Here is a 13,223-nt window from a genome sequence, read left to right as displayed (position 1 = left end):
AGCACATGCATAGTGACTAATATTTTGGTTAGTTTTGAAATAAAAATCACACTTAAAGCAATGAGCATTGAACTCGACACACAGTGCACACGACAGAAAGGAAGTGCAGCTAAGACACCTTAAAGAGAATATCAATATTAAATGCGAATGTACCAGCAACTTCCAGGCAACTGAAAAATAGAAAATACGAATGGAAAGCACATGGTAACATTTCACACGGTGAATGTGTTTGCTTCTGTCCATTAACTCTGGTGTTTCGCTGTAAGGTGGTATTCACAAGTTTATAAATAAAGTTTCAGAACCGGAAGCCATTTGAAACTGGATAAACAAGTTTGAAGTTTGGTTAATCGAATCGTGTTGGCGGCGACCATCTTGAAACAATAAAGATTTACATTTTTTGCAACATTCAAACAGCTAAAAACACGTGCAATATTAAACAAAATGACAGGTTTGTTAGCATGATGATGCACGTGAATCTTTTAGTAATTACAGTGCCACTTTGCTCCGAAAGATCCCAGTTCCCGAAATCCATAATAGAAGAATTAATCTCAACGATCTAATGAAGTGTAAGATTGTTTTGAAAGTGAAAACTTGCTTCAAGAATACAAATCCGTGATAGTTCACTCTAAAACAACTAAAAAATTGTGTAAAAATAAAGCAGCAGTCAACAATCGCCACCGATAGTAAAATTGTCATGTATTGGGAATGAATGCTGCCTAATAATATTCAATTTAAAATTGAATTAGGCAACTTCATTCATAGGGTGGGAATAATTACTCAACGACTGTTGATGTTGGACAGGAATAAATGCAAATTAAAATGTCCCGTTTTCTTTTCAGAAAATTTTGTTAACAAACCATTAAGTTGAGTGCGTCGGTACCATGTGAAAAACAAAAACAGAAAAAAATATTTTGGCATTTTTTAGTGAAATGACTTCGAACTCACCTCAATGAGCACAACACAGTTTGCATACTCAGTCAGATGTAGACAAAAAGAAGCATTGAGAGTGAGTCAGAAGATGACAATGAGTTCAAAACCCAAATCTGGACATCGATTAAAATTTTACTGATTCGGTTCCAACGAGATTAAATATTGCATGAGTCTGACTCAATGAAGATTCCTGTACAGATCAATCTTTTTCGTTATGTCAGAGATTTCATTCTTTTTCAGTCGCATATTCGTAAAATGTATGTGTTTTCACATTTTTTACGCATTCAATATAAACTGCAACGCAATTATTGAAAAAAATTAACAAATCTGATACTAAGATAAGAATATCAACTCAATCTTAAGGTCTAAATATTAAATTTCCCTCGTTTCATTTGGTGAAACCTCACTTATTTCTAACTTTATGATTATGACGTCTTATATTTTCAATGACTGATGTTGCATAAATGCTTGGATGCCAAGCATTGTACGACCCCGTTTCTCTCACATCAGACGTTCTAACCCAACAATGTAGCACGACTACGAGACTAGAGCCATAGCCAGGAACAGCGCCCTTACATTAACTAGTATAGGGAACAGCTCTTCAGTTCTACCTGCTGCCGTTGGGTAGTGAAGTGTCCCGAGGGTTGGGGCTGAAGATGTCGACGGGATCAGCAGCAGCAGCAGCAGCAGGAGCAGGAGGAGGAGGAGGAGAAGGATGATGCTCAGAGAAGGTTTTCATGCTGAGATATCCCGGCACTTCGCCCTGGTCGGCGTACGACGACTTCCGCATACTCAGATACTCGCTGGCTTTCTGGCGTTCTTCCTCAGTCATGTCCTGGACACAAGAATATATCTAATGAAAAATGTACCGTTCTGTTTTAATCTAGAATGAATTGATTTTCAACAAATTTCTGGGAAAATTTCATAAACAACGCCTGAAATTGGGGTTCGGAGAATTCAACACTGAACAAGAACTTCACAAACTTTCCAATTACTAAATTGAAAAACTTATTATTACCAGTCAATAACAATAATAATTGAGTCAAACCTCCATATTGGAATATCGACACTCGTCGTTCTCCGCCTTCTGCAAGTTGTTGAAGTCTGGGGAAGAGAACATGCTGAGGTAGTCCGTCCGCCCCGCGAAGTAGTTCTGGTTGCTGCGATCGTATTCTTCGTTCAACTTTTCGAAGTTCTGATAGAAAGAGAAGATATGAGACTGAAAACCAACGGACACTCGCTTAGGTAACGAATCCAGATCATAATCCTCAACACAAAAATGCAATCGTAACTTGAACCTAGATTCCTTAATACAGAGGGATCGGTGAAGACACAAAGAATGGATTACATAAATAACCGTAATTTTGGCCATTAAAAACCTTAGGTTGCAAAAGTTTACAATTAACATGAATTGCGGATCTCAAGTAAAAGTTTGTAACAGAAGTGTAATAATAATAAAATAAATAATCAAGATACATCTGAATGGAAACTCGAGACTGCCATCACCACCAGAACAAGCAAAAGAATTCACATTCAATATCAATCAAATTCTTACGTAAAGTGATCAATAAATTGTACAGTAGAAAGAAAATAAAGCTAATTATTTATAAAAGAACACACAGGAAGGGCATCATTAGGTCTGGCAACCACACCAACGCGTGTCCGTATCCCAGCCACACAAATACGCGCCCGTATCCCAGCCACACGGCGAGCTTGGCTCGTCTCACCTCGCGGACGTCGTCGTGCAGGAGGTGGTCGAGGCGAGCCAGGATCTCGGAGAAGCTCGGGCGGTCGCTGGGCTCAGCGGTCCAGCAGTCCTCCATCAGCTCGTATCTGCCGCGGGGAGCATCATTATCACTTAACATTGACATGTTGTTGAGGCTCATTAAAAATCGGAGTAATGAATACAATTGCAGAGCCTGTTGGTGTAAAATAGTATGAGTGAAACGGCATTTTCAGCTGTAGTGGACATTTTTCTCAGAAATGTTTCAGCCGAAGTTAACAGTTATCAAAGCTATCTTGGCGAAAATGAGCCTTACATTATCCCGTTGCTGTATTTGGGCTTGGCGTTCCTCATGCCGTTCTCGAGGTCGCTCAGGAACTTGGGGTTGACATCCACCCCGGGGTACGGAGCCATGCCCAGACTGAAGAGCTCCCACAGCACGATGCCGTAGGCCCAGATGTCGCTCTGGGTGCTGAACATGCGGTCTCTGATCGCCTCGATCGACATCCACTTGATGGGCAGCAGGTCCTGATCAGTACAATACTTTAGTAATTTAGGAAGCGTTATACAATTACGTTGAAATCAAACGCGTTAAAGAGTTCCCGAAGAGTATTAGACTTTTTCGAGTCATAGGCAGCAGGTCCTGATCACACAAAATTACAGCACTTCGGTAATTTATCAAATGACGTTGCAATCAAGCGCGTTAAATATTTCAGGATGAGTTGTAGAATTTTCCAATTCATAGTACATATTCACGTGCGAAAATTGATTAACAAATAGCATAAGTGACAATAAATTCTTATTGAATCGTAAGTGATATAAGTAAAGTCTCCATTGAACTGGGATTTAAAACAGCGTATTACTGTTAAGATATATTCATATTAATTTAATGAGGCTATAGAGAAAGAACATTTCTTCAGGCCAGCAAATTATCTTCGTATATCGTACACAGTCAAGGTTTAAAGCTGAATAGCTCCTATGACCAACGCTTGAAGAACGCTAAGCATTGTCGAAAAGTAGGTGGTCCTAATAAAAAGGCTTCTCGATTCGAAAAACAGTTATAATTAGTATATATAGCCAAATAGTCATTAGAAGCACCGCGTGATGCTCACATCTCCTTGCTTGGTGTAGATTTCTTTCTTGTACATGTCTCTGGAGAGACCAAAGTCGCTGATCTTGACGATGTTGCCCTCGGCAAGTAAAAGGTTTCGTGCGGCAAGGTCGCCGTGGAGGATCTAAAGCATTTAGAGATTAATTTCAATTTATGATACAATGAATATATAAATTTGGAACGATGTTTGAAAATGACATAAAAAAAAGCTTGAAATGAATGCCTTGAGTTGCTCAAGGAACAAAACTTAGACAACGACAATTATTTATGAATCCCGTTCCTAAACATTGAAGCCGTTAAATAGGTTTTCGTTAATGACTAATAAATAAAGAACATATGTAGCCCTTATTTAATACTGAGAATTAAAAACCTAATATATACTCTTGACTATCTTGGCTATGCTACATTCATAAGACACCTTCAATCAATAAAAAACTTCTTCGATAAAAAGACATAATTTATGACTACATTTTAAAAAAAGATTTAATACGTATTTTTCTATGACTATCTGTGGAAGTAATTGCAAAAAAGGAGGACTCTAGAGGCAGGAACAATAATTTAGCATCGCTTGCCATGCAGTACACGCAAATTGCAACGACCATGTTAATCAAGACAGTGAGCCAGCCATGACAAGTTTACCTTCCTCCGCGTCAAATACTCCATGCCTTGGGCCACTTGCCAGGACCAGCAGATGATCTCCGTGGTAGTGAAGGGATGTCCAAGGCCTGGGATTGCCGTGCCATCGTTGTTGATTGGGTTACCTTGAGAGTCCAGCCAAACATCTGTTATGTGAAAGGGCCTTAATTATTAACCGTGTTTTACATGATGATTGGACTACGAGCAAACGAAACAAAAGATACAATAAATGGTTCACAAGACATATAAGCACTCTAATATCAAAGGGAAAAATTATATAAATATCTCTTAAAACAGATAAAAACCAGAGCTTTTTATTATCACAGCAAATATTGAATAATAAATCCGATTGTAGCATGATATTTTACTTGAGACGTATTAAATATGGAGGCGAGGTAAAATTTTGATTCAAAAACAAAGCCATTAATATGTCGGGTTTCAAACGAAAATTTTTTTATGGAGTGAAAGGAAGCAAAAACCGACCTGATGTGAAAGGCCGTCCAGAGGAGCCGACTGTGGTCATTTCACTGTTGCATCGGCGGTATGGAACACTCATTGAACCTGACCTACTGGAGCTGATGCTATTTAGTCTACGCGGGGACTTGGTGGGCGTGAAGCCTTGAGTGACGTACGGCGGGGGACTTGGATGAGAGGATTGAGCATCGCGATTGGGGGATTGGAGTGCTTCTTCATTGGGTGACTGTACCACTCCCACGTTGACGTAGGGTGTGGTGAATGGGGGCGGTGATGATGAAGGTACAGCGTCTGGTGGAATATCAGTCGGTGGTGGGGTGCTAGGAAACTGAGAAGCTGAGGCAGGTGTTGGAGGCTCGGGATTTACAAGAGTCTCCAGCACACCGTAGCCTGGGTTGCCGGCAAAGAAGCTCTGGGATCCAGTGGCCTGCCGAATATATAAAAAAAGTCCTATTCAACATTGTGTTTCGAAATGAAACATCGTGGATACACGGCGAATACCGGTACATAAGTAAGAAAAACAATGACCAGATTTGGAGAACGTACAGAGGAAGGCAACGGAGGAGATCGAGGCGAGGAGTGGCTGGAGGAGCGAGCTGTGTGCCTCTTTGGAGGATCTGCCAACACAATCGGGCTGATGACCGAGTTGGGGACCAGGTAACCATCAGGGCCCGGGCCTCCGCTAGACACGCTCGGTCTGAAATTTAATCGACGAGAATTATAAAAATGAAATTAATTCATTGCGTAGGTGAACGGTGAGAGCGAAGAATTCGTTATCGTTTTTCGAAAGAGGATTCAACATGCTACGACTAAAGGTTTAAGTCAGGATGGTTAGCGTGGTTCAAGTAAAAAAGCTTCAAGTTTTTCTAAAGATTACGGAAATAGACTGAAGCCATGATCGATACCATAAATAGTGCATTGCATTCTTTTGCAAATGACTCAGAGTTCAGATCTAGAAGATAGTGTTCGCTTGATTTTCCTCAACAATTCCATCAAACGTTTGTTTAAGTGAGACCTAATTTCATATCCCCCCAAACAAATATTTGTGAGCCATCTATAAGCGAGTTCCAGAAATCATTCCACCAGGAAGCCATCATGAATTGCGTCTCGATAAAAATCTCACGTATGAGCATACGTGATCCAGCATTTGCTTCTGTTCTTTGGTGACAAGTAAAATGCAATCCGCATATGAAGTACCAAAGCAGGCCTAGCCTTCTTCGTTAAAATAAAAGCTAACCTGCCGCGCTTCTTGTAGTTGTTGACTCCAGGAGAGAGCGGAGACGCGAAGCCGCTGGGCGTTACCGCCATGAAGCTGTAATTTATTTCGTCCGTCACAGGATCAATTTGATCTACAAACTTCTTGCGGTAGCGATGTATGAATGAGAGAAGGTCGCCGTACTGGCAATACTCGACCAATAGCCAAAGCTCCTCTGAAAATGGATGGAATATGGAAAGATGAAATAAGGTCACTCGTAGATTGATAGATAGTGATTGAAAAAATTCATAAAACCCCCCAAAAAGGCTTTGAAATCTTTACTATAGACTTCGAGTAAAATATAGTCTCTTAAAGAATCTCTAATGCAACTAATTTGATACGTACCAATTCATTGGCTATATTTGGATCAAAGAAATGGTCACGAATTTTTAGAGAAAAATAGTGTCTTTTACGACGGTTGCGGTACTAAAATCTTAAATATTATATCAAAATAGTATAATATAATATTATTATTATATGTCATTCAAACCTTTATCAATATTTTGAGTGTTGGCTCCTATAAGGTTGACAATGTTGACGTGCTTGCCAAGATGTATCATAATTTTGAGCTCGATGGCAAGGCTTTTGACGTGAGAAGCGTCGCTCATGGACTTGGTCATCTTGACGGCAACGGGTCGGTAGTTTTGGTCTCCGTGAAGGTCCACGTCAGCTTTGACCACGCGACCGAAGGCACCGCTGCCGAGCTGACGACCTGGAGAATTTGGAGACGCTTGTTATCGATTTGAACAATATATTCCGAGATTAGAGACGAGTTTAGACGTGGTTATTTCTAACTCACATAGTATTCTTATACGTCTAGACCTGAAAAGAGATCATAGTTCTAATCACAGTTGCATTAGTTGTTACGGAAAATCAGTTGTTTCAGATTGTTTCATCATTCTTAAACATGGTACAGTTAATCAGGTTAGGAAATCTACCTCGTTTGAGCACAAGTCAGAGTGGGTTTCGAATAAGGTTCAACTTATAGAAGCATAGAGAATAACACTTAGACTGAGATAAAACTTAGGTTTTATCAAATATAATATTTTTTAACAGGAGTTATGTATTCCTAACAGTTCTGGAGTCAGCCGGAATAAAATTCTATTCTATCTATCGAGACGTCGCCGTGCCTGCATTGAGGAAAACTGGTATTGTCATCTATAAATGATGCATTATTGCAACATGTCAATGGATGCAGCTGGATGAGCTCTCACCAATTTTGATCCTGTCTCGCGGCACTTCGAAGGAGGTGTCATAAGGTAGAAGGTCAGCCTGGTCCTCAACCATGAGCTGTGGGTTAATCTCATCGGTTTTGCCATCATGGAAGAGGATGCGTTTGAGTTCTTTGCGCTGCTTGCTCTTGGCTCTCTCACGTCGTAATCGCCATATTAGAACTATGGCTGCGACCAACAGCAGGAAGATGCAAACACCTGCAGCCCACAGAGCCCACTTATTGTACGAAGGTTGTTTGTCATCTGAGGAAGATGAAGAGAAATTATCATCGGAAAATTATAGTGTATTTCTCGGCCTTGTGTGCAAATTTCGACGGTCAACCGAACTATACAACATGTGCGAAAAATGAATAAATACACAAGAAATTGGACAGTGTATGGCCAGTCATTTGCTGATTTTGTTGATTGTTCACTGAATTATTAATTCTTTGAATTAGATGCATCAGATGCACTGAGGTAAAACCAAGAAATAATTAGGTTTATATCGTCTCGTGAGAATACTTGAAATAAGCACCTATTTTTACATAGGTTGAAACATTTACTCCTTCCTAGTTTCTGCTCTTAACAGCAATGTAAACCCATAAGAAAAAACTTGAACAACAAAACCCCATTTTTAACGAAATTTCTATTGAAAACTCTTCAAGTGTCACAATTCATTGGTATTCTAATGCTTTCCTTCATATTAATTCAATATTCTTAACAGTTGAACTCAGCAGCAGCATGCAGAATTCTTACCCTTGATCTTGAGTTCTAGAGATGCATTGTACTGCTTTCTTCGCCATGTCATGACGCATTTGTAGAGGCCCGCGTCGCCAGGCTTCAAGTAGTCGAAGTGGATGACCGTTCCGTTGCGCTGTAAGTCTTCCTCGTTCTGTAGGAGGAGGAATGATCGAAGCGATGCATACATCGGACAGATAAAATAAATCATGGACAGATAAAATAAATCGACAATGAGCAGAATATCATGGTGAGGAGAGTTGAATGTCGGCAGTTAAAAGTAACGCGTTGGAAGCCCACAATCAATCCCCTACCTTGAGCCACTTGATACGAGGCATGGGGTTCGCTTCAGGTTCACAAATGATATCGTAATTTGTTCCGCTTTCTCCGTAGACCTCGGGTATGACATCGAGCTTGGTGTTACTCGAGGCCGACAAGGTAATGGGTTTTTCGTCTGCAAAATCGATGTTACATGAGTAAGGTCATTTTACCATGTCAAATCGTTGGTTTAACCTAGAACTTCATTAATTAACCAAAAGGTAAAAAGTCAACCGATCACAATGATTAATTTTCTTCTATCACACGCATAAAATAATGCCGTAATGTCAACAGTGTCTCAGTTATCAATCATCGAAAAAACAATTTAAATTCAATAAATATCGGTAAAATTCAAATCATTCCAATTTCGTTAACATACTAGTGTGTTACTAGTAGCATTCATACAGGTTTACAAAAACGAAATTGTTTTCGTCATCATACCTTCAACGACTACTTCAAGGCTCTTCACTTCAACGGTATTGCTTCCCTTGTGCGTAACTGAGCAGGTGAACTTTGTTCCATTCAAAGCTTTGCTCACATTGAGCCTGATCCCACTAGAGCTCGAGTAGTCGCCATGAAAGATGGTTTTTTTATGCTCTACGTCTCCTGTAAACATATGATAAGACAAAGAGCAGACGATTTATAAGACAAAGAGCAGAAGATTTAAAAAAAGCATCTACCAAATAACCTAATGATAATTATTTTATAATAGCCTGAATATAACGCCTCAACCGTGTCTTGGTATCGCTTTTAGGAGACCGGATGGCCTGTGAGGCCAAATATGGATATGGACGTGCGGTTTGGAGCACTGCAAGGCGAAGAATGTCAAGCTGTGACATTCACTTTGAATTAAATAGTTCTGTTGTAGTAAATAATTATTAGTGTCTGTGTGAGAATAATATAAACAGATTTTAATGCCAGTGATAATGGTATTTCAATATGTTCGAGTACGGGTGGTGGTTGATGACTAAGAATTCAACGAGGCGTTCCAGTGGGACACATGGGTATTATTTTTACTTTTCATTTACTTCAATGAATCGTTTTGTGAATGAGTATCTAGTTATTTGATTTCTAGCTTGTGTTAAGTGTCCATCTTACAAAGGTAAACATGTTACTAAGGATTTCACCTGCAATGCTAATCATGAATCTCAGCAGGTAAAATTAAAGTCACAAGGTCATAAAAATTTAAGAAAGTAATATTTGTGACCCAGTATGCGATTTGCAAGCGTTTCTTGCTGTTTTTAACAGTAAACATGTCATATTCACAACTGTATCGGTAAAATGTGATCTCCACATGGATCTCAAGCCTGCTCTCTCAAGTTTGTTTTTAAATCAATGTGCGTTTCTAAATCAATTGTTTTTAAAATATTGAGAAAACAGTATATGTTATCAAATCGGTAGAACATCGCATTGATTGGGTAGCTTTTCCTCATCAGTACGTGTTATACATATAGTTTTTTCAAATAATGTTGGAGTGTGGAAGAGGTTGTTGTATCTCACCACTGAAAGACAGCACGGGGGGAAGGTAGAGGATGTCGGTAGCGTTGCACCACACTTCAAAATTGTCGTTCACCACCACATTTATGGAAGACTCGAGCTTTTTGAAGTGCTCAACGGATCCGTCGTCCCTACAGTGGGCGAACACCCACGGATCAGCGAGATCTGGGGAAATTTTTTCACAGTAATGATTTAGGTGAAAAGAATATATCTCAATTAAATTTTATGAAATAATCTTATTGAGCTCAGTAAGCATTTATTAGACCTGAGTGATATTCACAAACAGAAAGGAAATAAACTTGAAGTTCTACAGGAGAACCCATTCAAAACAAATCACAGCTAATTAATGTCAGAATATACGTTCCTGAAGTCAACTAACTAAAAAATATTAAAGCAATCGCGCAAGCGCTAAGTTAATAATAACCTGCTAGTATATGGAATGTCAGTTTTTACCCAACAACTCACCAGTGACAAGAATAATTTTCTCGTCCGAGTCTTCCTCGGTGTCGGTCTTTGCCACACACTTGAGTGTCACCGACGAGTTGATGTACTGCAACTTGCTGCCATCCACTACAGGCGTCGCCTTAATTTGGTTCCCGCTCGCCCGTATTTCCGACTGTAAAATAATTAATGGATTATATAGTTCATGTATAATAATCTTTAGTTTATAAATATTTTAACAATTAAATATTGTTGAATTTTTGAGTTAAAGACAATTTTTACCTGAATTTCGAGAGGCTTCAATTCGCAGTAAGATGATTGGTCAACGCAATCAGCCAACATCCACGAGATATTGACGGTTTGTTTGGTGCGGTTGCTTCCCTTCACAAAGCGGTAGCTCGTGACGTCACAAGAAACGTTTACAGGGCCAGGATTCATGGAGTTAGGTACTAGCAATTGTACCTTTGGTGAACCTGAGTACAGATACATCAAATCGCTGTTGTAGTACGTTTGAAAAGAATTCAATAGTTCAGGATTAATACAAAGGAAAAAATAGCTCAAGATAAAAACTTTGGACAAGTAGGCATCTCGTAAACCACAATTGAGCAATCGTGAGTTGCACCGAAAATCATAAATTGTTCATGATCATGATTTGTTCAGCAATGAAATATTGTTGAACTTTTGAGTTCAAGACCACTTTTACCTCAACGAAAATTTTGTTCAAAAAAATTTCAAGTTTGTTTTCAATTGCAATTCGGGAGTTGCATAGCAGTTTTGTGCGTAACGTTGGCTTGAACGGGGCTTTCTTAAATCAACTCAGCTTAAGCTTGAAAATTGAGAAAAACTGTATAATCAAACCATAGGGATTATCTATCTTGGCACAGCCAGGTTGCGCTGCAAGCTGAGAACACCACCAAGATTTTTGTTATCTTGAAAAGATAACTTTCTTTATCTGTGAGTCAGAAGAAAGTGAATGTGTGCTCTGTGACTGAGTAGCACATACATCTTGAAAATCTTAGCGTAGCAACCGCAGAAAGCAAGCACTGAATCTTAACACTAGATTTAAATCATACACTGACGTAAATAACGACACGATATCGTGAACATTATACGCACTAAAAACGATGATTTCCACCCTCGATATTACGCGCAGGTCGCCCATTTCAGCGACCAACGTCCAGTTGCCAAAATCTGAGGTTTGAACTTTCTTGATATAGAGCCATGCTTCTCCTGTGGTCGAGTTGAACGTCCAGTTCACCTGTCCACAAAAATCTCGAGATGTTCCAAAAATTCGAGTATCAGTACAATTCAGTTGCAGAAAATTTTTTCGTTCTTCGTTAAAACTAGGAAGCTTAATTGCCCGAAATCTATGACCATCTGTCATTTTATCCTACGAAAGTTGTTAAGAGTAATAAGTTCAGTCTCCACGTGTAGATTCTTTCACTTTTTTTTCCTGTCGGGGAAACCTTGTAACTCAAGTTCCCGTGCCTTGAGTTACAAATATTATTTACGACGGTTAAAACAACCGCAGACGCGAGGTTGCGCAATGAATTGACACGCAAGATAATTGTTTGATTCCCACATAGATTCAATAAAAAATTGATTCCCAAATAGATTTATCAAAATACTAAACATTTTTGGAGTCATCAGCATCCGTTTCTAGAACTCGTGTTGCTCGCTCCCTGCTGACTGTAAATTAATGTGTTGAATTGCGAATTTTTTCGAGAAGAATTTTAGTCATTACTCATCTAAAAAAAATTCGTGCGGTCCTTGCTCTGAAAAATGTTTTGCTTACCCTCGGGCCAGAGGACGAGATGCTCTCGTTGCGGGAATTGTTGTAAGACAGCACGGGATGATGAGGGTAGAACTCCACCATTCTCTTCCATGACAGGGGGTCAGTTTCATTCACATAAATAATTAGCGGTTCCGATGACACGTTCAGCACCGGAGCTTTACTCTCTGACGGAACAACACAAGAAAACAAAACAATCAAACTTACGTCATAATGGATAGTGTATAATTACATTTCAGAATAAGGCATTGATCGTAGCCAGTCGGTAAATTTCCAATGTCTCACGAATATTTTAAATTAAATTTTTAAATAATTAGTGATACATGCTCATGTATTATATTGTGATTACTCACCTAGAATTGTAACATTGAACAACGGGGAATCTGATTTATTTATGCCTCTCTTCACCATGCACTGGTACGAGCCTGAGTCGGACGTCTTGGCGGACGACACCGAGTAAGTTGACTTCTTGATGCGGTCGTTGTTCTGAACCTTTACCTCCTGGAATAGCGTTATCGTAATTCGTTCTCACATCGAAACCGTATCAGTGTATGAAAAATAAAAATAAAGAAATAACTCACAGCTACACTATTTTCATAGAACGTTGATAAGAGGTAATAAGCAAACGAGTTTCTAGTTAGTCGCGCTTATTAAATCGGAACTATGTGTAATTCTCGTATTCCTTCCATTAAACCACTTTGAAATGGAAGTTGTATACTATTTCGTAAGATTTTGTCATCACCAGTGAAGACTTTCCTAGACAAATTTTCAATAATGAGATCAGCGGCGATGTTTAGTTACGTGAGTTTAAATTATGTGAAAACCTATGACAGCAGGTACCCAGTCTATAAATAAAGCTAGTTGAAGCTAGTCTGTTAGTACTACTAGCTTGCTTAAGCTTGCGTTTGAGTGATATTGACACAATTTGGAATATTTGGCTGGACATACATTTAAATACAAAACGCCAACAGTTGATGCTACAGATTCCCCCAAAAGCTCAAAAGTTTACGTGCATGTAAAGTGTCATGTGTAAATGACTTTAACCCTCTGAGTACTGATCACTCCCGATTCTAGGCCTTTACATATAAAAAACATTG

General features: G+C 39.2%; 1 protein-coding gene across 3 annotated transcripts in view; it reads right to left on the bottom strand.

Moving 5' to 3' along the window:
- The window catches only part of LOC108677608 (vascular endothelial growth factor receptor 1), a 68,856-nt gene that overhangs the window by 34,312 nt on the left and 21,321 nt on the right, over positions 1–13,223 (bottom strand). For 2 of the 3 annotated variants that reach the window (XM_047879926.1, XM_047879930.1), the window contains 20 exons: positions 12,480–12,627; positions 12,130–12,293; positions 11,451–11,592; positions 10,617–10,807; positions 10,359–10,509; positions 9,897–10,058; positions 8,838–9,002; positions 8,393–8,532; positions 8,097–8,232; positions 7,344–7,604; positions 6,620–6,841; positions 6,112–6,304; positions 5,421–5,571; positions 4,884–5,301; positions 4,404–4,546; positions 3,766–3,888; positions 2,970–3,181; positions 2,658–2,763; positions 1,979–2,125; positions 1,542–1,765 (listed from right to left, as the gene is read on the bottom strand). In XM_047879926.1, the coding sequence (XP_047735882.1) occupies positions 1,542–1,765; positions 1,979–2,125; positions 2,658–2,763; positions 2,970–3,181; positions 3,766–3,888; positions 4,404–4,546; positions 4,884–5,301; positions 5,421–5,571; positions 6,112–6,304; positions 6,620–6,841; positions 7,344–7,604; positions 8,097–8,232; positions 8,393–8,532; positions 8,838–9,002; positions 9,897–10,058; positions 10,359–10,509; positions 10,617–10,807; positions 11,451–11,592; positions 12,130–12,293; positions 12,480–12,627 (3,599 nt within the window). The remainder of the gene's footprint in view (positions 1–1,541; positions 1,766–1,978; positions 2,126–2,657; positions 2,764–2,969; positions 3,182–3,765; positions 3,889–4,403; positions 4,547–4,883; positions 5,302–5,420; positions 5,572–6,111; positions 6,305–6,619; positions 6,842–7,343; positions 7,605–8,096; positions 8,233–8,392; positions 8,533–8,837; positions 9,003–9,896; positions 10,059–10,358; positions 10,510–10,616; positions 10,808–11,450; positions 11,593–12,129; positions 12,294–12,479; positions 12,628–13,223) is intronic. The other variant, XM_018165855.2, reaches the window with a different exon arrangement.

The sequence above is a fragment of the Hyalella azteca genome, unplaced genomic scaffold, assembly GCF_000764305.2.
Source record: "Hyalella azteca isolate HAZT.00-mixed unplaced genomic scaffold, Hazt_2.0.2 contig4222, whole genome shotgun sequence".
Classification (NCBI taxonomy): Eukaryota; Metazoa; Arthropoda; class Malacostraca; order Amphipoda; family Hyalellidae; genus Hyalella; species Hyalella azteca.
The sequence above is the reverse complement of the archived record's forward strand: the minus strand, read 5'-3'. Positions and strand labels throughout refer to the sequence as shown.